The 23,380-nt window shown below is 36.1% G+C and overlaps 1 protein-coding gene across 1 annotated transcript; it reads left to right on the top strand.

The window, feature by feature from the left end:
• Positions 1-119: 119 nt before the first annotated feature.
• On the top strand, positions 120-23,364 carry LOC142353626 (pre-mRNA-splicing factor RBM22-like). Its single transcript, XM_075405921.1, has 8 exons — positions 120-202; positions 281-334; positions 404-667; positions 807-985; positions 9,935-10,135; positions 11,311-11,558; positions 20,253-20,525; positions 22,882-23,364. Exons 1-8 carry the CDS (start codon positions 149-151, stop codon positions 23,070-23,072), a joined length of 1,464 nt encoding a protein of 487 aa, XP_075262036.1. The 5' UTR covers positions 120-148; the 3' UTR covers positions 23,073-23,364.
• Positions 23,365-23,380: the final 16 nt, after the last annotated feature.

Genomic DNA, 23,380 nt, shown 5'->3' with positions numbered 1-23,380 from the left:
GGTGATGCGGGGTATTTAATATTGTGAAGAACCATGTATGAACAAGCGTCATTCTGTCCATAGTTATCGTCTTCGTTTTCGTCTTGCCGTTTTTAAATGTAGTTGATAATGACGTCTTCATCAATTTGGTAGCTGGTGTTTCAGAAAAATGGCAATATCGAAATCTGCAAACACATACAATCGATTAAATTGGGAAGAAGCTGTGAGTAATGGGAGTTGAAAATCACGCTTTAATTTTTCTTGTAAATCAAAAAATGATGCATATATTTTGTAATTTAAGGACTTCCCAATCATCTGCCAGACGTGTCTTGGAGACAATCCTTACATGCGGATGGTATGCAAGATAATACTGAAGTTTCTTGTAGCTTAGTAGTCAATGATGTGATACAATATAATTTTTTAGCTGAAAGAGAAGCACGGAGATGCCTGTAAAATCTGTACCAGACCCTTTACAATATTCCGATGGTGTCCAGGAGCAAAAATGCGATACAAAAGAACAGAAATCTGCCAGACTTGTTGCAAGCTCAAAAATATTTGTCAGACATGCTTGCTGGACCTAGAATATGGTCTTCCAGTGCAAGTGAGAGATACGGCAATAGGGGCTAAAGACGAAGTGCCAAAATCCATTGTCAATCGAGAATACTATATACAAAACACTGAGAAAATGGTAAGTGTCCTTTTTCCAAATGACGATTGTCGTGGATTAGAACACTAATGAATCTTGGCACTTTTTCCGTTTGAAGATTGCAATGTTAAGTCGATGATGCTTAACTCATGTTAAAATTACTATGTTTATTTCGTTTTAGCTTGGATCAAGTACTGACGCAAATCCAGCTCTGGCCTTGATGCAAGGCAAAGCTAGTCAACCTAATGACATGCTGATGAAGTTGGCACGTACAACGCCATACTACCGCAGAAATCTTCCTCATATTTGTTCCTTTTGGGTGAAGGGGGAGTGCAAACGAGGAGAGGAGTGTCCATATCGGTAAGCAGTGTTATTTAGTAGCTATTAGACGCCCGCATCTTCTCAACCGGCTATTATAGTGCGTCTATTTCTTACAATTCAAGAGAATTTGAATTGTCTGGGAGCGCCGTCTTTTTACGACTCGAAGATGAGTATTGGAGTGTCTTTTAATAGCCGCACAGCGATAGCTGGGGCTATTATTGGCCTTCTCTTGGTTTTTTTTTTATTTCGTCGCTTGGTTTTTTTATTTCGTCGTCGCGATTTTTGTTACGACCATATGGCGTCACAAATATGCTTTTTGTTCATTCGTTCATGCAATTTCAACTGAAGTGCGTGCGTGACGTCATTTTTCGCTATTAGTGGAGCGAGTTTTTTGTTCATTCGCGTCATTGAATTTTTGGTCACACTTGACTTACCTCACTCTCAAAAATGACGTCCTCACTTTGAAATTGACTTTTATTCACTTTAATTCAAAGAGATAAGGTCAAATGGGTGTGTGTCACTCTGATTAAAGGTTATTTGAGAGCAGCTAATAGAGGCAGCAAAAACTTATACAGATTTTAAATCAAAATATAACATATCAGCCTTCAATGAAAAGACGAATTTTTTGGTCTGTTTTTTTACTGTTTTTTTAAGACTGCAGATCTACGAAGCTATTACGGCTATTTTCTGGCAATCTGCCAGCTTTGTTTTAGCTGGGTAGACAGGCTGTGTTGTTCTTCCCGTTGTTTTTGCTGGCACAATTGCTGATCACGCCGTGCCAGAAAATAATGTCTCGCTTAAAACCAATTGATCCCCTTTTAATTGATTATTTCAAATCTTTCAACGTGTTTGTGGCTGGGTTAATGCTGAGTACTCGATCAGCGAACGCAGATTTGCGATCGCCAAGAACTTGTCGCAAAGGAAATATTGATTGCTTTCAAAGATTGCACAGGCAACCTGCATCGTGAATACCATATCAATACCGGTCTCTAAAAATCGTTCACCTAAAATTGTTCATCGGTCTCTAAAAATCAAATACCCAAGATACCCGGATTTTCATATTAAGCTGAAACTATTTAATAAGTTTGCTGCTAAGGAGTTCCACCCTCTGCATTCGAGGCTCCAGCACACTTAGGTGGCCCGAAATTGTTGATGCTTCAATGCGAGCTGTTCTTAAAGAAGGGAGACGAGACTGTTAGTTTGACTCATCTAATTTTGTCATTACTTGTTTGTCTTCTAATACTTTAGGTCTTTTTTTACATGCTGATGTTTGTGTATAGTATCATTTTATTAATAGATTTAAACAATACGAAACGCTGTATGAAGACGTAGTGCTGAACCAGCCCCTGACCAGCCGATATTTATCCAGTGTTGGGGAGGGGCAATTCTTAATGTAGCTTTTTGAAAAAAAATTTTTCAGCTTGCTCTTTCCGTTTAATTGCTTTTCACGTTATTCTTTTTGTACCAGATGCCTCTTAGCTTAGATTGAATTCAGTTGTCTGCTTATGAACGAGGAAATTGTTGATGAAATACTTAATTTTCCGTCGTCCACGATCGGTGATGCGGAATATTTATTATTTTGAAGAACCATGTATGAACAAGCGTCATTCTGTCCATAGTTATGAGTTTTCGTCTTGCCGTTTTTAAATGTAGTTGATAATGACGTCTTTATCAATTTGGTAGCTAGAGTTTCAGAAAAATGGCAATATCGAAATCTGCAAACACATACAATCGATTAAACTGGGATTCAATGAAAAGATGAATTTTTTGGTCTGTTTTTTACTGCGTTTTTGAGACTGCAGATCTACGAAGCTATTGATGCGGCAATTTTCTGGCAATCGGTCAGTTATGTTTTTTATTGCAGTAAAATTTGATGCAGGAAATGAAACTCTTGGAAAATTTTGAGTGGTTTGGACGTCGAACAACATTGGAGAGTGGAGCGAAAAGAGACCGGTTATTTGTTCCTACCGCTGTTTTCAAGAGATTATGAGCCATCTTTTTGTTCAGATGTGATTTTAAGGTTTTTTGAATCATAGTTTGATTGTTTCTGCTATTTAATATGATTTTGTTAGCTAATTTTTAGGTTTTACAGCTAATTTTTTTTGAGCCATAACAGAAATTTAGCAACTTTCCACTTCTTAGTTTGTTTTACTGCCTCAAGTAGAATTTAAAAAGGCGCTTATTTCTTAAGTTTTAAGATGCCAAGTTAATACAGTTTTTCGTATTAATTGCTTTCAAACGAAGTTTGTAGCAATTATATTAGTCCTGTAGGTCTTTTTTTATGCGATTTTTTTGCTTGACCAATTTTTTGTCTGACTTTTTGTCCTCAAAAACGGGATAAACAGGTGGCGCCAGCGGATATTGAGTGCGCTTAGAGCCTTTCAGCTCAGTAGTCTTCAAATATGGGATTCACAGAATCTGTTTTGGACCCCCACTGTTGCCACCCCATCATTCCTCTCCTGGTGCACCCCCTTTCGCTGCGCTCACTTTCGCCCCTCCAATTAAGCTAAAGCTAGTCTCACTAAACTGTGCCTAGCTACTGACAAAGCAAACCGCTCGCCTGTCGTTTGAGAGCTTTTCGACCGACGTTGGTCGGTTTTGTTAAAATATTTTTTGTTGAGGAATGACGTAAATTGAGAATATCTAAACTGTTCATGTTTTTGCAGTTTTTCGATGATCTTAGACAAGTTTCTTATCCTACTGTGACTTTCCTCCTGTTTTGAGCATTTTAAGACTCTTTTTTGCCTAACTGAATTTTATGTGCCTTTGCATTACAAAAAGTTCGTTTTTTTAAATCTCTTCCCGCATGTGATCCCACATGTGAACAAAAATACACTCGCGAGAAAGTGAATTTTGGTTAGAAGTTGTCTCACTCCACTTTAAAAACTAGAAAGAAAACTTTGGTGTCAAAATCACGAAAATAAGAGAACAGATCCTTAAAAAAACAAAAACAGACTGAAGAAATCCGAAAACGACCCGAAGAGAAAAAAAAAACGAATTTCTTGTAATCCAAAGGCACATGAAGCCAAGGAAATTCACTTAGGCAAAAAGAGTCTGAAATGGCTCAAAACAGAAGGAAAGTCACAGTATGCTAAGAAACTTGTCGAAGATTATCGAAAAACTGCAAAAACATGAACAGTTTAAAAATTCTCAATTTAAGTTTTTTCTCAAAAAATATTTCAGCATAGCCAACTAACGTCGGGCGAAAAGCTCTCAAACGACAGGCGAGGTTTTTACATGCGGGATTTATTCGGTCTGTTTTTTTAAGGATCTGTTCTCCTATTTTCCTGATTTTTGACGACAAATTTTTCTTTCTGGTTTTTAAAGTAGAGTGAGAAAACTTCGAACCAAAATTCGCTTTCTCTCGAGTGTATTTTTGTTCACATTCGGCGATTTGACTTTTGATTTTTACTGTTTTCAATTTTTTTGATCCGATATTTTACAAAGTTTTAAAATTCATTTATAGTTCATTGTAGGTATCGTTTCCGATTACTGCATTGCAAAATTTTGAATTTTTTGACATTGAAAATTTTTGAAAATTTGACATTGAAAATTTTCGATAAGCGGAAAAATGGTCAGTGGTCCACCTAATAGATTAATGCTAATAGAATGACAGTTTTCAGTGCTTTTCAGCACAGTTAACAAACCTTGCACGTGCCCATTTGCGGTAGGTATATGCACTCATGTTCATAGTACGAAGCTTCAACATCGTTTTGGATTCTAGGGGTTGGGGGGTTAATAGTTAATGTTTGGACACGTTTGGCCGAAAGAGGTCTTGGCGTTCAATCAGTACCCGAGTCACTGGAAAAAATGATTTTTAGGTACATCAACTATCAACTCAAGTTTAATGGGGAATGCGTGTGGTCCGGAAATGAATAATGATGAAAAACCTCATTTGTTCAGAATTGTTGGTCTGTTTTTACTGCGTTTTTGAGACTGCAGATCTACGAAGCTATTGATGCGGATATTTTCTGGCAATCGGTCAGTTATGTTTTTTATTGCAGTAAAATTTGATGCAGGAAATGAAACTCTTGGAAAATTTTGAGTGGTTTGGACGTCGAACAACATTAGCGAGTGGAGCGAAAAGAGACCGGTTATTTGTTCCTACCGCTGTTTTCAAGAGATTATGAGCCATTTTTTTGTTCAGATGTAATTTTAAGGTTTTTTGAATCATAGTTTGATTGTTTCTGCTATTTAATATGATTTTGTTAGCTAATTTTTAGGTTTTACAGTTAATTTTTTTGAGCCATTACAGAAATTTAGCCATTTTCCACTTCTTAGTTTGTTTTACTGCCTCAAGTAGGATTTAAAAAGGCGCTTATTTCTTAAGTTTTTAGATGCCAAGTTAATACAGTTTTTGTTATTAATTGCTCTCAAACGAAGTTTGTAGCAATTATATCAGTCCTCCAGGTCTTTTTAATGCAATTTTTTTGCTTGACCAATTTTTTGTCTGACTTTTTGTCCTCAAAAACGGGATAAACAGGTGGCGCCAGCGGATTTTAAGTGCGCTTAGAGCCTTTCAGCTCAGTAGTCTTCAAGTATGCGATTCACAGAATCGGTTTTGGGACCCCCCACTTGCCACCTCATCAGCCCTCTCCTGGTGCACCCTTTCGCTGCGCTCACTTTCGGCCCTTCAATTAAGCTAAAGCTAGTCTCACTAAACTGTGCCTAGCTACTGACGAAGCAAACCGCTCGCTTGTCATTTGATAGCTTTCCGACCGACGTTGGTCGGTTTTGTTAAAACATTTTTTGTTGAGGAATGACATAAATTGAGAATATCTAAACTGTTCATGTTTTTGCAGTTTTTCGATAATCTTCGACAAGTTTCTTAGCCTACTGTTACTTTCCTTCTGTTTTGAGCCATTTCAGACTCTTTTTTGCCTAAGTGAATTTCTTTGGCTTCAGGTGCCTTTGGATTACAAAAAGTTCGTTTTTTTTTGTTCTCTTCCCGCATGTGATTGCCGCTTGTGATCCCACCTGTGAACAAAAATACACTCGCGAGAAAGCGAATTTTGGTTAGAAGTTGTCTCACTCTACTTTAAGAACTAGAAAGAAAAATTTGGTGTCAAAAATCACGAAAATAAGAGAAGACAGATCCTTAAAAAAACAGACTGAATAAATCCGAAAACGACCCGAAGAGAAAAAAAACGAATCTTTTGTAATGCAAAGGCACATGAAGTCAAAGAAATTCAGTTAGGCAAAAAAGAGTCTTAAAATGCTCAAAACAGAAGGAAAGTCACCGTAGGATAAGATACTTGTCGACGATTATCGAAAAACTGCAAAAACATGAACAGTTTTAAAATTCCCAATTTATGTTATTTCTCAACAAAAAATATTTCAACATAACCGAGTAACGTCAGGCGAAAAGCTCTCAAACGACAGGCGAGGTTTTCACATGCGGGATTTAATCGGTCTGTTTTTAAGGATCTGTTCTCTTATTTTCCTGATTTTTGAAGACAAATTTTGTTTCTGGTTTTTAAAGTAGAGTGAGAAAACTTCGAACCAAAATTCGCTTTCTCTCGAGTGTATTTTTGTTCACATTCGGCAATTTGACTTTTGATTTTTACTGTTTTCAATTTTTTTGATCGGATATTTTACAAAGTTTTAAAATCCATTTATAGTCCATTGTAGGTATCGTTTCCGATGACTGCATTGCAAAATTTTGAATTTTTTGACATTGAAAATTTTTATTTTTGGTAAGCGGAAAAATGGTCAGTGGTCCACCTAATAGATTACATGCTAATAGAGTGACAGTTTTCAGTGCTTTTCAGCACAGTGAACAAACCTTTCACTTGCCCATTTGCGGTAGGTATATGCACTCATGTTCATAGTACGAAGTTTCAATATCGTTTTGGATTCTAGGGGTTGGGGGGTTAATAGTTTAATGTTTTGACACGTTTGACCGAAAGAGGTCTTGCCGTTCAATCAGTACCCGAGTCACTGGAAAAAATGATTTTTAGGTACATCACATATCAACTCAAGTTTAATGGGGAGTGTGTGTGGTCCGGAGATGAATAATGATGAAAAACCTCATTTGTTCAGAATTGTTGGTTCGTTTTTTAAGTATTCGAACTTAAAGTGTTTTTAAGTATCTGTTCTCAACATTTTCCTGATTTCGGACAGATTTTCTGTCTGAATTTTATAGTAGAGAGAAAACTTCGAACCAAAATTTGCTTTCTTGGGATTGATTTTTACTGTTTTTTACTTTCAATTTTTTTGATCGGATTTTTACAAAAAGTTTTACAATCCATTCAAGTCCGTTGTAGGTATCGTTTCCGAAGACTGCATTGCAAAATTTTGAATTTTTTAATGTTGAAAATCTTCTTTTTTGGTAAGCGGAAAAATGGTATGTGGTCCACCTAATAGATTACATGCTAATAGGTTGACAGTTTTCAGTGATTCTGAGCACAGTGAACAAGGCTTTCACTGGCTCATTCGCGGTAGGTATATGCAGCCATGTTCATAGTTAGAAGCTTCAATTTCGTTTTTGTTTCTGGGGGGGGGGGGGTTAATTGTTTGATGTGTTCATACGTTTGACCGAAATAGGTCTTGCCGGTCAATCATTTCCCGAGTCACCGAAAAGAATTACTTTTAGGTACATCAACTATCAACTCAAAATTATTTGAGAATGCGTGTGGTCGGGGAATGAATAATGAAAAACCTCATTGGTTCAGAATTGTTGGTTCGTTTTTTTAAGTATTCTAACTATGTTTTTTCCTTCGCCATTGTCTTAGATCCTGACGACCATTTGCTCACTCCTCACCTGTTTAGTAATAGCGATCATCTTTACGCTCATTTGCTGTCAATGGTGCATTTCTGATTTGGCTCGAATTTTTAGTTTTTTTATGCGATAAATGTTTCACTCAACAATTAAATGTTGTGCCAGCTGAAGTTTACTTGTTAATAGCCGCTGGGGCTATTATTGGCCTTCTCTTGGTTTTTAAAATTCAAAGAATGAATTGTATTGGGGAGCTGTCTTTTTTAAGATCTTCACACATTTTTATGATTTTTGAAGTCAAATTGGAGTAGTGATTTTGGTCACGCCGAAACAGGAAATGGAGCGAAAAAGCAAGTAGTTTTACGGCGTGAAATTTTTTCATTCTAGTTTTAAAGTAGTGAGAAAACGGTGTTTGAAAAAAAAATTGGCTTTCTCGCTAGTGGTGTTTTGTTCACATGCGGCAATTTCACTTTGATTTTCTGTTTTCAATTTTTTGGATCGGATTTTTTTTCCAAATGGTTTTCCCAATCCATTTATAGTTCATTCTAGGCCTAGTTTTTTTTTATTTGAACCAAATTTTTTTTCTGGCAATTGTTTTTTTCTAATGCATTGTTTTGATTTTCTGTTTTATCTAATTTTTAGAAGTGGTTTTCGTAATTCAATCATACTCTGTTCTAGGTCTAGTTTTTGTTCTGTCAATGAAAATTCTACGTCAGGACTTGTACTGCTGTTTTTTATTTCGTCGTCGCGATTTTTGTTTCGACCATATGACGTCACAACCACTTCAAATCTGCTTTTTGTTCATTCGTTCATGCAATTTCAACTGAAGTGCGTGTGTGACGTCATTTTTCGCTCCTAGTGGAGCGAGTTTTTTTTGTTCATTTGCATGATTAACTTTTTGGTCACGCTTGACTTACCTCACTCCCAAAATTGACTTCATCACTTTGAAATTGTCTTTTATTTACTTTAATTCAAAGAGATAAGGTCAAGTGGGTGTGTGTCACTCTAAATGAAGGTTATTAGAGAGCAGCTAATAGAGGCAGCGAAAACTTGTCCAGATTTTTAATCAAAATATAACATATCAGCCTTCAATGAAAAGACGAATTTTTTTGGTCTGTCTTACTGTTTTTTTTGAGACACCAGATCTACAAAGCTATTGCGGCTATTTTCTGGCAATGTTGAATATTAGTTGACTAAAGGTAGATTTAGCCACAGTAGACCGCAACGGTGCAACTATTCTGTGACTGACTAGTTGCAGTTGATCGATGTAAGAAAACTTTTTGTTCAATAATTGTTAATAATTTATGATAGAAAAAACGGACTCTTAAACTAACCATTGATTTTCTCCTGTTAATCATTTAAAACAACTATTACTTCGATTTAAACTTTGAATGAATTTTTAGCTTTTTATAGTTGCATAATTGCACCTCTGGAATATTGCAAAAGTATTCGAGTCGTTGTGATCGATTCATGTTGGGAATTTTATCCTGTTTTATTAATAGCCGCCCTCATCTTCTCAGCCGGCTTTTATAGCGCTCCTATTTTTTTTACTTCGTCGAACTTTTTTTCGCTTTACCATTTTGCCGCTTTTTCAGCATTTTGCGTGAAATGTTTTGACTTCTCTAGGCTAGTTTCTCTCTTCTCTCATTCTGCTAAAAGTGAAGTTGAACATCAGTTGCTCAGCAAAGCAATTCAAAATGAACAGAGTCAGAATAAAAAATTGAAGTCAGAAATAGAAACGGGATAAACCCATAAAAAGCCCAATTTTAGATGCCCGCTATTTGAACGTTCCTATAAGTCTTAGTTACCATCTCTTGGTAACCATCTCTTGCTTATTGCTATTGATAGTAGCCCCTGTAGCCTCTCTCTAAGAAACAGAAGTATGTTCAACTACGAAATGCCATCAAAATAAATCGGACTTAAAAATGTTTTTCTTCAAAAATCTTTTCCATATCTTCTATTCTTTCAATCCCAATCATGCTTATTGGAATCAACGGCGGCTATTTTCCGGCAATCTGCCGGGTATGTTTCGAATTTCTGCAGTTTTATCGGTTACAATAAGGCAGTTTTTTTACAGTGCGCTGTTTTAATTTCTTGTTTATTGTAGCTAACATATTTTGGTGATCGGTTTCTTGAAAAAGAAGTTACTTTTCACTAGAGTTTTGTGGTAGTTGATTTCTAGGTTTCTGTTCGAGACGACTCTTCGGCTGGCTTCTTAAAATCTGATTGCCCTTTTCATCTCTTTAATATGGCAAAATATTGTATTTCAGGCACGAGAAGCCAACTGACCCTGACGACCCACTCGCTCATCAAAACATCAAAGATCGATACTTTGGGCGGAACGATCCTGTAGCTAAGAAGCTACTCAACAGAGCATCAAACCTGCCCAAGTTGGAGAAACCTGAAGACATTAGCATCACTACTCTCTATATGGGAAACATCACAGACGGAATTGTTGAAAGCGACATCAGGTCAGAATTAGACACAAAATATTTGAATGATTGATCGAGAACCGGGTATCGGCTCGAGATATAAGCTTTTTACGGGATAAACCCATAAAGCCCAATTTTATAGATGCCCGCTATTTGAACGTCGTTCCTATAAGTCTTAGTTACCACCTCTAATGCTTATTGGTGTTGATAGTAGCCCCTGTAGCCTCTCTCTAAGAAACAGAAGTATGTTCAACTACGAAATGCCATCAAAATAAATCGGACTTAAAAAATATTTTTGTACAAAAATCTTTTTTTCAATATATTCTATTCGTTCAATCCCAATCATGCTTATTGGAATCACCGGCGGCTATTTTCCGGCAATCTGCCGGGTATGTTTAAGATCCTTTTGGTAAACCTTTAGGGTAATTTTAGGTTAGTTACAAGGTACAGATACGATATTTTTGGTGTAGTTCTAGCTTACATTAGAACATGTGCCACTGTGTAGATAGAACAGGTGCCACTTTGGTCCTGTTTTTTTGCGCGGGTTGATTTCAATCTTATCTTGAATTTTAATTATCAGACTTCAGAACCGGATCAGTCTCCATTTTGTTTTTCAATAAAAAATTCCAAAAGCATGAGATCAAATGTGTTTCGAACTAACATCTTGAAAAATCATCAGACACCGCGCGAGTGAAGACTTGTGTTATTGATTTTTATGGTAACAGTTTCGCTCTCGAAATATGATAACCTGAAATAAAAAGAATTTGATAATTAGTTCTGGATGTTGATAGAATGCAAGCTGTTTTGGTCCCAAAACAGGATTTTTCATCTAGTAATTGGTAATAGAAAAGGGAACCTTGATATAGTTTTTTTTACATTACATGTTACATTTAAATTACATGATTTCTTTACATGTTAAATAGGATCTTTTCGGTTTGTGCCCTCCCCAGCATAGTAGCTGCATATTTGACACGAACGTGTTTTTTGTCAGTTATTTACAAATGGGCCGGGGGGGGGGGGGGGGAGAGAACCCACGGGCACAAACACAAGGTTAATTAATGCGCCAAGTCCGCCTGAATAGGTTATAGTTCTTTGATGGCAGTGTCTTTTACCTGAAATGATGGAGGAGTGATCAAAGCATTTGAAATGCCTGACAAAATGTCGCTGAACATCGTTTCTGATCTGTCCGATTCACACCCTTGTTTTTATTGCAGAGATGTTTGCTATCAGTTTGGAGAAATCAGGTCGATATCAATAGCCCCGAAACAACAGTGTGCATTTCTACAATTCACGACTAGATTCGCGGCCGAGCAAGCAGCCGAGGCGCTGTTTGGAAAGCTCATCATCAAAGGCCAGCGAGTGAACGTGAGATGGGGGAAACCACAAGGAGCTGCGAGCAGTAAAGAGACAATTATGGGGTTGCATAGTGTGCCCAATTACGAACCGGTACCAGGATTGCCAGGTATCTTACAAAGAACTTAACAAAAAAACGTGTATTTAGAATAAAAGGGTCCAAGACATTCAAAATATTGATGCTACAAAATGTAAGCAGTGTTAAAATTGGCTTTAGCTGTGAGTTTTGGTGGAAAGTGATCAGGCATGTATTATTTGTTCAAGCAAAGCCTAGATTTATGAGGGTTGTCTTCGATATTAGAAGCCAAGAATTAACTTTTGCTGTTCTCTATCGTTATGATCTGTTAGCGAGTCGCGAGAATAAATTCAGTAAAAATTTGTATTACCGGAAAAGCTTGGGACATAAGCCTGAGTGAACTTTCTTCTAAGTTTTCTAATCTAAGTAGTTGGTCTGTCAGGCAATATTCTAAGAGGCTTTTCTTCCAACAGAACATTTTCAAATCCTGCCTGTTTAAGACTGTCTGTCTAAATTGGAGTAGTGATTTTGGTCACGCCGAAACAGGAAGTGAAGCTAAAAAGCGAGTGGTTTTGCGGCGTGAAATTTTTTTGCTCTAATTTTAAAGTAGAGTGAAAAAACGGCTTTTGAACAAAAATTCGCTTTCTCGATAGTGGTTTTTTTGTTCTCATGCGGAAATTTCACTTTGATTTTTACTGATCTTTCGAATTTTTGGATCGAATTTTTTTCGGAATAGTTTTCCCAATCCATTCATCGTTCATTGCAAGCCTAGTTTTTTTTTGTTCATTGCAAGCCTAGTTTTTTTTGTTTGAACCAAATTTCTCTTTCTCGCTAGTGGTTTTTGTTCACATGCGGCATTTTGACTTTGTTTTTTTTATTAATTTTTTTAACTGATTTTCTTCGAAATCGTTTTCCCGATTCACTCATAGTTCGTTTTAGGTCTATTTTTTTGTTTAGTCAATGAAAATTCTCTGAATTGTACGTCAGGACTTTTTTTACAATTCAAAGAATTTGAATTGTATTGGGGCGCTGTGTGTTTTTTTAAGATGTGTTCACACATTTTTTCAATGACTTTGATCTTTCAAAACAGGATAAACAGGTAAAGCCCAGCGGGCATTAAGTTTCATTAGAGGCCGAAAGTGGGCTTTAGTAGTCCTTCAAGTGCTTAGAGTGTTGCAGCTGCTGGGATGGCCTTAATTCAAGGTTAACAGGTCATTTGGGAGGTTAACAGGTTAACAGTTTTTGGGCTTAAAATGGTCCAATTTTTCATGTTTTTTTTGTGATTTTTTGAGTTTTTTGTTTGATTAGTCTTAGGTTAAAGGTTTTAAAAGTTGAAAAGACCTTTTGCGAGACAAAATTACCTGTTATGACCATTTTATGAGCTATAGGTTTTGTACTACAAACACAAACACGCAAAATGATACTAATTTTTGCTATTTTTTTCAAGTTTTTTGAACATTTTTGTAAGTTTTTGTGGTTTTACTGCTTCAAGTGCCAGGGATTCTCCTTTAGGGTTGGATAATAGGGCATTGAATAGTTTCTAGTAGCAATGGATTGGTTTTCAACTTTTTATTGTCTCGAATTTCTGCAATTTTTTGATAAAATCTGCAATTTTTTTAGGGTTTTCTATTTTTTTGTAAATTTTTGATTTTTTTCCATTCTCAAGAGCCAGAAAACCTATTCGACGGTCTGATAAAAAGTTACTGCAATGTTGTTAGCTTCAATGGATTTGTTTTTCAAAATTTAACTCTTCGAATATTAGAATTTTTTTGGTAAAATTTGAAATTTTTTTCCAGTTTTTTTAAAGCATTTGTCTTTAAATCATTTTTGTCTCAGTAACCAAGTAAACCCATTCAGGGCTTGATAGCATGTTATTAATTACTTGCTCGGGGCAATTGAATGGCTTTCAACATTTTATAGAACGATTTTATTTTTGAAACTTATTTCTAAAAACCATTACCTATCGATCTTTGAGGCAATGAATTTTTTATGGTTACTGAATAGCTTCTAGAGACACAGAAATGATTCCGAATATATTAATATCACGGTTTTTAGCAACATTTCATAAAAATTTGCAATTGATTTCAATTTTTAAAAATATTTTCGGTCATTGTCAAGTTAATCGATCTTCAATGGCCAAGGAATTTTTTTTGGGGGTCTTGCAGATATACTGGACCGATTGGTTTTAAACATATTTTTGAAATAGGTAAATTTAAAGGGATCAAATTCCGCCTTAGGGGTAAAAGCTTAAGAGTTTTAGCAGTATATTTTTGTTTAGTTTGTTTGATTATTTTAGTTTCTCAATTTATTTGTTGATTTTGCGTGTTTTGGCTGGCATTTTTTAGTTGATCTGCTGCATAGGCAGAGTACTTCTAATTTTTTTATTCAATTCTTCGAGTTGTATTTCAGGACTTGTCCTGCTATGTTTTTTAATTCGTCGTCTCCATCGATGATTCTTGCGACCCTTGACTTTTTCACTTTCAGTGACTTATGCTTTGCAGTTGAAATTTGTATGCTTGGCATCATTTGTTCTGCTTTTAGGTGAACTGCGTGACTTACTCTACTCAAAAAAATGACTTCTGAACTCACTTAATGAACTTTAAATTTTATGAAAATTTAGTAGTTAAAGATCAATAGTGTATCTAAGTAGTGCCAAACGCATATACCCCAATTCTTGAGTATTGGAGTCGTGAGTTTTTGATTTCGATTATTAATTTTGAAAACGCTCTTAGTGCTTTTTCCTCGTAGAGCGTATGTGTCTCATAAAAATATCAGTCCGAATCTAACCCAAGTCTATTGGTCTAATAAGGGACTAGTGATCAATCTGTGTATCTTATTAATTGCTCTTGAACGTAGTTCATAGCATTTATTGTAGACGTGTGTGTCTTTTTTATGCAAAATTTTTGCTTGACGGTTTTGACTTTTCAACTGACTTTTGCGCCCTTGACTTTTTGCGTTTCGCGTGATCTAAAATTCTCTCTCAATCACAATTTCAAGCAGCTGAACTCAATTGGCGGCAATTTAATACTAAAAATCAAATGAAAAGTGCGCCGAAACTGGTGTCATTTTTTACTTTATATCTTAATAGTGGTATATGTTAACCTCCAATGTGGATATTTGAAGCCCACTATAGAACTTTTTTGTCTCCTTTAGGCTCCCCTCCACCCCCCCCCCGACTCAAGCAGGCTGCAATTGATTAGAGCTCCCACTAGTCGTTCAAGAGCAATTCTTCCGACGTTTAGTCGGTTATGTTTTCTTTAGTTGTTTCAATTCTTTGGAAGGCCACAAGCGTCTATCGGGGCTATTTTCCGGCAATCTGACGGCTATGTTTTTTAGCTTTACCTTTTGATCACTTTTTGTTTTACATCGCGTTTGTCTTCTGATTTATTGCACTCACTGCTTCAACTGAATGGGTTTTAAATTTTTTCACGCATTGAATTACGATTTGTGTTGAATACTGTCAAAGTCAAAAGAGCAAAATCTAAAGAGACGGGATAAACCGATAAGGCCGGTCATTAAGTCATTGAGAATTAAGTTATCAAAGTTCATTAGAGTATTTGCTAGGTGACATTGATATTGAGCATATAAGGTTTCAGTTTATAAGCTGAATTAGGTATAGTGTTGGAATCTAACTGAAACTGCATGCAAAGTTAGAGCTTTTTGACACAGAAAAAAAACAGAAAAAAATCGGTCATTTTATCTCTTCTTTCATTTTCCTCTTTCTGTTTCAATCCCGATGTGCATCAAGCGCGTCAACGGTGGCTATTTTACAGCAATCTGGCGGCTGTGTTCCATTTAAGCCAGACTACATTGTTTTCCAAATAACCGTTGACAGGTTTTCTTTCGCGATTATTAACAAGTTTTAATGGTTTTCTAATGGTTGATTGTTCTAAGTATCTGTAGGTTGTAATATAGCTGTAGTTTTTATTGGTATTTAAAGCAATGTTTCTTAAAACTGTTTAAAATTTTTGTATTGCCTGAATTTTTGAAATTGCTAATGGCTATCGAACGAAGTGTTAAGCAATTATTGTGAACGTGTGTCAACCTTGAGATTCAACCAGCGAACGGCTATTATGACGCTGTCAGCCTCCGAACGTGTGTCAGCCTTGCGACGCTGTCAGCCTCCGAACGGCTATTATTTTGGGCGCTCTCCTTTTTGATGCAAACTTGCCGCTTGATCGTTTTCTTCAATGTTCTTTTGCTCGCTTGAGTGATCTGACCTTTTGTGGTCTGACCTGAGGCGATGAACTGGTAAAAGGCGTTACGTCTCATTTTTTTGAGAGTTTTGGGTGGGCGCAAAGAGTATGTAAAATTTCGTGGCGTAAAGGGCTATTTAAAGTTTTTGGTAGGCTTCGAACTGCTACCGCCCTGATAGCCTTGCAATGCCCAAGCTAGCTACAGCCCATCGCGAGAGCAATTTTGTCGACGGTAATTATGTTTTGTTTTTAATAGTCGCCCTCATCTTGTCACCCGGCTATTATAGAGCGCCTATTTATTTATTGCAATCCAAAGTATTTGGATTATATTGGTGTTCTGTCTTTTAAGATCTGTTCGCGCTTTTCCGAGTTTTTCACGTCAGTGAGAAGTCATTTAGAGTAGTGATTTTAGTCACGCTGAAGTATTAAAGGGGGCGAAAAATCGAGTAGGTTTAGGGTGTGATTTCGACACCTTAAACTAACTTTCAAGTGAAGTGAAACTTTTCTCAACTACCTTTCAAGTGGAGTGAGAAACTGGTGTTTGAACAAATTTTCAATTTGTGAGGGAATTTTCACGTGCGTCAAGTTGACTCCTATTTTCAGTGTTTCTTCTCCTTGAGTGCTTTTAATACTATACATATGTGTTCTAATTCCGCCTATTTTTAGACTGCTTGAATTCATCAAGGGGCAGCTAAAACTTTTTGACTTTAACACTTTGTTGTCATAAAATGACTTTGCCGACTTTATAAAAGTCTGTTGTCTTATCACTTAGTATCATCAATGACTGGTCTAATTGGTTGCTAATGATGCTTAAAAGAACCTGATTACTGGTTCGAGTTAATAGCTAGCAGTTTTCTTGACTTCGTCACTACTTTCTCTCCAAAATTTTGAAGAAATTTTTCAGTTATGCTATTGTTTGTTGTATTTTTTTGTTTTATCATTTAATCTCATTAGGGACAGGTCTCATCGATTGTTCCTAGTGTTAATTTTATCTGTTTTATCGTTTCTGTTCAAAGCTTAATTTTTCTATGACTTTGATACTAATTATTTTCAAGAAATATTACCTAATTTTTTTTATTGTTAGTTTTTGTTAACTTTGTTGTTTTATCGCTTAGTATCAGTATCATTACTGTCAGTACAGTCTTTTTGGTTGCTAAGAAAACTTAAATTAATGCAAATAGTCTTTTCAGTTAATAGCTATTGCTCTCTTTGACTTACGCGTTGTTTGTTTTTTAAAAAAATTTTAGGGAGTTTTTTAGTTTTGTTGGATTTTGTACTGATGACTGTCTTTCCCTCAATCTCAATACTGAAAGGTCTCATCCGTTGCCAAGGAGGATTCAGTTTTTCGAAGTAATTGTATAAGTCGGTAGCTTTTGCCTTCTCTGGCTTTTACACTTTGCCTTCAAAAATTGTTTCGAGTTTATTTGCAAAAATTGGAAATTTTTTGTTGTCGTATAATTGAATATCATCAGTGACAGGTTTATTGACAATTTTATGACAGGTGAAAATGAAAAATCAGCGAATATAATTGGTTTTTGAGTCCATAGAAGTTATTTTTTTTACTTTAATCCCGTCTTTTCAAAAATTAAAATTGATTGTCTTGATGGTTTTTTTTTGTTTTTGAGGACTTGTTGCTTAGCCTCAATAGTATCAAAACAAACAGTTCTTATTGACCTTCTAATGCGGTGAAATTAATTTTCAGGTCATAAGTTATTTCAATTCTTGGGATTGTTTTCCTGGACTTGTCCTGATATGTATTTTTAGGTCGTCCAATTAGAATTTGGTTCGCTTTACCTCATTTCGCCGCTTTTTCGACTTTTTGCATTTTTTTACTTCTATAATCTTGTTTCATTCTTTGCTTATTCTGGGAAAAGTGCTTTTAAACAGCAGTTGCTCAGCAAGGCAATCTGAAATTAACAGAAGCTGTATAAAAATAATCGAAAATAAAAACGGCATAAACCCATAAAGCCCATTTTCAGATGCGTTCTTATAGGTCTCAATTATCATCGTTATGCAAATCCCTGTATCGTATCAGTTAGAAACAGGAGTATGTCTACAGAATCGTATCAAAATAACACGCACTTTGAAAAAAAAACTTGAGTTATCCATTTGAATTGATGACGCTTTGTTTGATATATTCCTTTGGGGTTTTCATTTTTGTCGCATTTTGAGGTGTAACTCTTTTCACTGCGCTTTTCAAAAGTTTAAAAGATAACTTTGGCTGTGATCTTTGACGGACTTAATTTTTTTGTGAACATATATTTGGTTCCAGCTTTTAAACTTCTTTGTGTTAATTTTTTAAGATATATTCATTTTTTTATTCGTTACCTGCCACTGTTTTTACATCTTTTCCAGGCTTCAGAACTCAGAAAGCAGATGAATCCAACTGGTGTTTGTATTTCACTTTTTGTTGTGCTTAAGTTTTATAAAGTTTTGAGTTAACTCATGTTATGATACGACAATTTTTTAATCATAGTAAGCCGTTTATGATTTAACCAACCTGACTTAACCAACCTGACTTAACTTAAAACCCAAATTTAATTTTCTCAGCCATATCGAAATCACTGAAGATACTTATAAATGAAGCTGTAAAGAAAGCTTCTTGACTTAAATGAATTGGCGGATTAGAATTTTTAAAATTTTTTATGTATGTTCCCTCGTAACTATTGAAAACGATAGCTGGAGCTGTTACTGGCCTTGCCTTGGGTTTGTGGATTTTATTGGTTTACTGTCTTTTTGATATCAATGAGAAATAGTGATATCAATTGGAATTCTGATTTTTGGTCAAGATGAGGTAGAAACGGAGCCAAAAGTGAGTAGATTTGAAGCTTTGTTTTCAACTTATCTTCAAAGGGGAGTGAGAATTGGATGCTCGAACAACTGGTCGGGTTTTGAGTTGGATTTTTTCGCTCGCACGGCAGTTGGACTCCTGTTTTCAGAGATTTTTCTCTTGAGTACTAATAAATTGTTAGATTTGATATAATTGTGCCTAATTGCAATTGACTGAATCCCTCAATGGGAAGCTAATGCTTTTTTGATTTGACTTTTTTTGTCACTCTATTTGTTGTGAAGTATTGATTTTTGCCCGTATTTGTTTGTTTCTGTTTTCTGGCTACTCACTGACATATAGGAATGTCTGCTTTTTGAATGTCAAAGTTTGATGCTGCTGAAAAAAGTGTTGACGTTGAGTTCATTATTTTATTAATTCTTTGGATTGTAGTTCAGTTGTCCTGCTATTTTTTTACTCAAAGAATTTGAATTCCTTTGATTAGCTGTCTTCGCACAAAATCTGTTCTTGTTTCTGTGATATTTGAAGTGAAGTTGGTGAAGTGATTTTGGTCACGACGAAACAAAACGTGGAGCAAAAAAAGAATGTTTTTGCAGCGCGAATTTTTTCCCTCATATTTTGAAGTACAATGATAAACCGGTGAACAAAAATTTGTTTTCCTGCTAATGGTGGTTTGGTTCATATGCCGCAATTTCACTTTGATTTTAACTGTTTAATAGCCGCACAGCGATAGCTGGGGCTATTATTGGCCTTCTCTTGGTTTTTTTTTTATTTCGTCGTCATGATTTTTGTTACGACCATATGACGTCACAGCCACTTTTTGTTCATTCGTTCATGCAATTTCAACTGAATTGCATGTGTGACGTCATTTTTCGCTCTTAGTGGAGCGAGTTTTTTTGTTCATGCGCGTGATTAAATTTTTGGTCACACTTGACTTACCTCACTCTCAAAAATGACTTCCTCACTTTGAAATTGACTTTTATTTACTTTAATTCAAAGAGATAAGGTCAAATGGGTGTGTGTCACTCTAAATGAAGTTTATTTGAGATCAGCTAATAGAGGCAGCAATAACTTATACCGTTTTTTAATCAAAATATAACAGATCAGCCTTCAATGAAAAGACGAATTTTTTTGGTCTGTCTTTTTTACTGTTTTTTTTTAGACTGCCGGTCTACAAATCTATTGCGGCTATTTTCTGGCAATCTGCCAGCTATGTTTATAAATTGTTTTTGGATAGAATTTTTCTAATAGTTTTTTTTCAATCCGTTCATAGTCCTTTCTCTAGGGTGAGTTCTTTGTTCATTCAGTTAAAATTTTTTGAAATGTAGGTCGGTATTTCTCCTGCTATTTTTTTTGTGTTGCCATCCAGATTTTTGTGTCGGCCACATGACGAACACTTCAAATCTACTTCTTCATCATTAATCCATGCAATTTTGACTGAATTGTGTGCGTGACCTCATTTTCCACTTAGAGTGGGGGCAAGTTGTTCATTCGCGTGATTAAGTTTTTGGTCACACATCACTTACCTCACTCTCAAAATGACTTTACCTTAATTCAAGGAGATAAGATTAACTGGGATTGTGTCACTCCAATTGAAGTAATAGAAGCAGCAATAAGTTACACATATTCCTAATCAAATTATAATAATCTCGGCAGATAAATTTGTCTTCTGTATTTTTCATCCTATCGAGACTGCTAATCTATACAAAGATATAGCGGCTATTTTTTTGCAACCGCCAGCTATGTTTTTTTAATGAAAATGCATTGATCACGGCCAACCAGAATTTTATTTGTGTTTTGTAGACTTCGCAATGCCATCTGGGTCTGATACTCAATCATCCAGCCGCACTAGAGAAGGTGAAAGTCTGGACAAGTCGGACGATGCACCCGCAGCCAAAAAGTTTGTTCTAAATAACCCCGCTACAATTTCAAGTAGTAGTAGCAGTACTGGACCGGCTGTACATGATATTCCGCTTCCTCCTCCCAGCATGCCACCACCTCCACCAGTCGCCGGACCTTCTACATTGCCAGGAGGTCACATGAGGCCGCCCCTACGACCACCTGGACCTGGTCCTAGTTAGTAATTTTTCTAATCAAGCGAAATCATTAAAGTATCAGAGTCTCTAAAATCCACTAATGAAAATCAGCAGAAGAACCGTTGTTTAATTTTGAACAGGAAAGCCAAGCTCATGCACAAAAACAAAAACTGTTCTTGTACGACAATCGTTTTGATTTCCAATTCCTTATTAGAGGAAGAGACTGCACTGCTCTTTAGGTCGTAGAAATCTCTCGCTGAGCTTTTTTGTGGCACAATTTCATAGAGAAGTTGTCATAAATATTGTCTCCTGCAATGTCCTAAATAGTATCTCCATTTAAAAGTAACAATTTTCGATTGAAAAAATGACAGTTAGTTGCTGTTAATGCAATTCCGTGATTTCTTTTATTATCCGTGCTGTGACGTTTGGCTGTTTTTTGTGTAAATGCTCTAAATACTCTAAAATACTCAAATTGGGTCTGGCGAGCAGGATATCAAGGTTTTTTACTACTTTGGTTAGTAGCTCGGGCCAATTAGTTTAACGCAAGGAGTTATTAATAGCCGACTCAGCTTCTCAGTCGGTTATTATAGCGCTCGTATTTTTTTACAATTCGAGTTGTATTGGGGCGCTCTTTTTTTCAATATCTGTTCACACATTTTCATGATTTTTTAAGTCAAATTGGAGTAGTAATTTTGGTCACGCCGAAACAGGAAGTGGAGCGAAAAAACTTCCAACAGAACATTTTCAAATCCTGCCTGTTTAAGACTGTCTGTCTAAATTGGAGTAGTGATTTTGGTCACGCCGAAACAGGAAGTGAAGCTAAAAAGCGAGTGGTTTTGCGAGGTGAATTTTTTTTCACTCTAATGTTAAAGTTGAGTGAGAAAACGGCTTTTGAACAAAAATTCGCTTTCTCGATAGTTGTTTTTTGTTCACATGCTTCAATTTCACTTTGATTTTTACTGCTTTTTCGATTTTTTGATCGGATTTTATTCTGAATGGTTTTCCCAATCCATTCATAGTTTATTGGAAGCCTAGTTTTTTGTTTGAACCAAATTTTTCTTTCTCGCTAGTGATTTTTTGTTCACATGCGTCATTTTGACTTTTATTTTTATATTTTTTTATCTGATTTTCTTCGAAATCGTTTTCCCAATTCACTCATAGTCCGTTTTAGGTCTATTTTTTGTTAAGTCAATGGAAATTCTTTGACTTGTACGTCATTACTTGTCGTGCTATGTTTTTTTACTTCGTCGAATAAAAATTTTTCGCTTTACATTAGTTCACAGCTTGTTCAACATTTTGCGTGAAATCTTTGACTTCTCTACGCGTTTCACTCTTCTCTCATTCTGCTCAAAGTCTAATAGACATCGGTTGCTCAGCAAAACAATTCAAATTGATCAGGGTCAGTATTAAAAAACGAAGTCAGAAATAGAAAAGGGATAAACCCATAAAGCCCGATTTTAGATGCCCGTTACACGAACTTTGTTCTTAATTGCCATCTCTAATGCCTATTGGTATTGATACTAGCCACTGTGTCATCTAACTACGAAACAGGAGTATGTTCAGCTCCAAAATAACATCAAAATAGTTCGCTTTTCTGTGCGAAAATTTTTTTTATTAATAGCCACACAGCGATAGCTGGGGCTATTATTGGCCTTCTCTTGGTTTTTTTTTATTTCGTCGTCATGATTTTTGTTACGACCATATGACGTCACAGCCACTTTTTGTTTATTCGTTCATGCAATTTCAACTGAATTGCATGTGTAACGTCATTTTTCGCTCTTAGTGGAGCGAGTTTTTTTTGTTCATGCGCGTGATTAAATTTTTGGTCACACTTGACTTACCTCACTCTCAAAAATGACTTCCTCAATTTGAAATTGACTTTTATTTACTTTAATTCAAAGAGATAAGGTCAAATGGGTGTGTATCACTCTAAATGAAGGTTATTTGAGATCAGCTAATAGAGGCAGCAATAACTTATACAGATTTTTAATCAAAATATAACAGATCAGCCTTCAATGAAAAGACTATTTTTTTGGTCTGTCTTTTTTACTGTTTTTTTAGACTGCCGATCTACGAATCTATTGCGGCTATTTTCTGGCAATCTGCCAGCTATGTTTAGTTTTTTCCCTTCTTTCAATCCCAATCTTGGGTTGTGGGAATCAACGGCGGCTATTTTCCGGCAATCTGCCGGGTATGTTTTGCCGCGCACCATCAAAAGCTCGGCCGATTTCAGTAGCAGTCAGTAGTTAGTGGCTCGTAACGACCCAAAATTAAGGACCTTGGTAATCGGCGTTGTAACAAGGAAATTTGAGTTTCAATCCGACCATCAAGAATTTGTCGAATTTGAAGAAAACTCGAGTAACATGTCATCTGTGCTAAAATTGCTGCCTTTTCAGTGTTCCGGATGCAACCCCCCAATACTGCCCCTCCTCTCAGTGGTCCACCACCCCCTCTACCCCCCGGACCAGCCCTGGCCATGTCACCTTACGCAGTCAACAGTGGACCAGGTCGCCCCGCACCCAACGCCGCTCCGAGGGCTTATTATCCCTCTCAGGACCCTCGTCTTATTGGATCAAATCAAGCGTAGTTGTACAATTTGGAGGATATTAAGACAATGAACGTTTTAGTAATTGGAGGTTTTGGTCGAGCTTGTTCAAGAATGCGAGCTGTTTTGTTCTCGTTTTGTCTACGACATTGTTTGACGGTAATTATTGACAAAGAAAGTTATAACGTGGTTAAAAAAACTTTGATTATCTCCGATTTTCGAAAATTGACTCATTTGCTGCAAATTTTGTCTGATTAAATATCTACCGATATATTGGTCTATGTATAATAGCAGTGTTTTTGTCATTTTTCATTGAAGATTTTTATCATCCTCATTTTTTCAGGCAATAA

The sequence above is a fragment of the Convolutriloba macropyga genome, chromosome 14, assembly GCF_964194025.1.
Source record: "Convolutriloba macropyga chromosome 14, txConMacr16.3, whole genome shotgun sequence".
In the NCBI taxonomy this organism is placed as follows: domain Eukaryota; kingdom Metazoa; phylum Xenacoelomorpha; order Acoela; family Convolutidae; genus Convolutriloba; species Convolutriloba macropyga.
This window is presented reverse-complemented; position numbering and strand designations above follow the sequence as displayed.

Excerpts from the sequence above, each read along its gene's own strand:
- LOC142353626 (XM_075405921.1), top strand. The coding sequence starts at position 149 with ATGGCAATATCGAAATCTGCAAACACATACAATCGATTAAATTGGGAA. Across the intron at positions 10,136-11,310 it reads ATTGTTGAAAGCGACATCAG|AGATGTTTGCTATCAGTTTG; the intron begins GTCAGAATTAGA and ends TTTTTATTGCAG. Across the intron at positions 20,526-22,881 it reads ACCACCTGGACCTGGTCCTA|TGTTCCGGATGCAACCCCCC; the intron begins GTTAGTAATTTT and ends CTGCCTTTTCAG.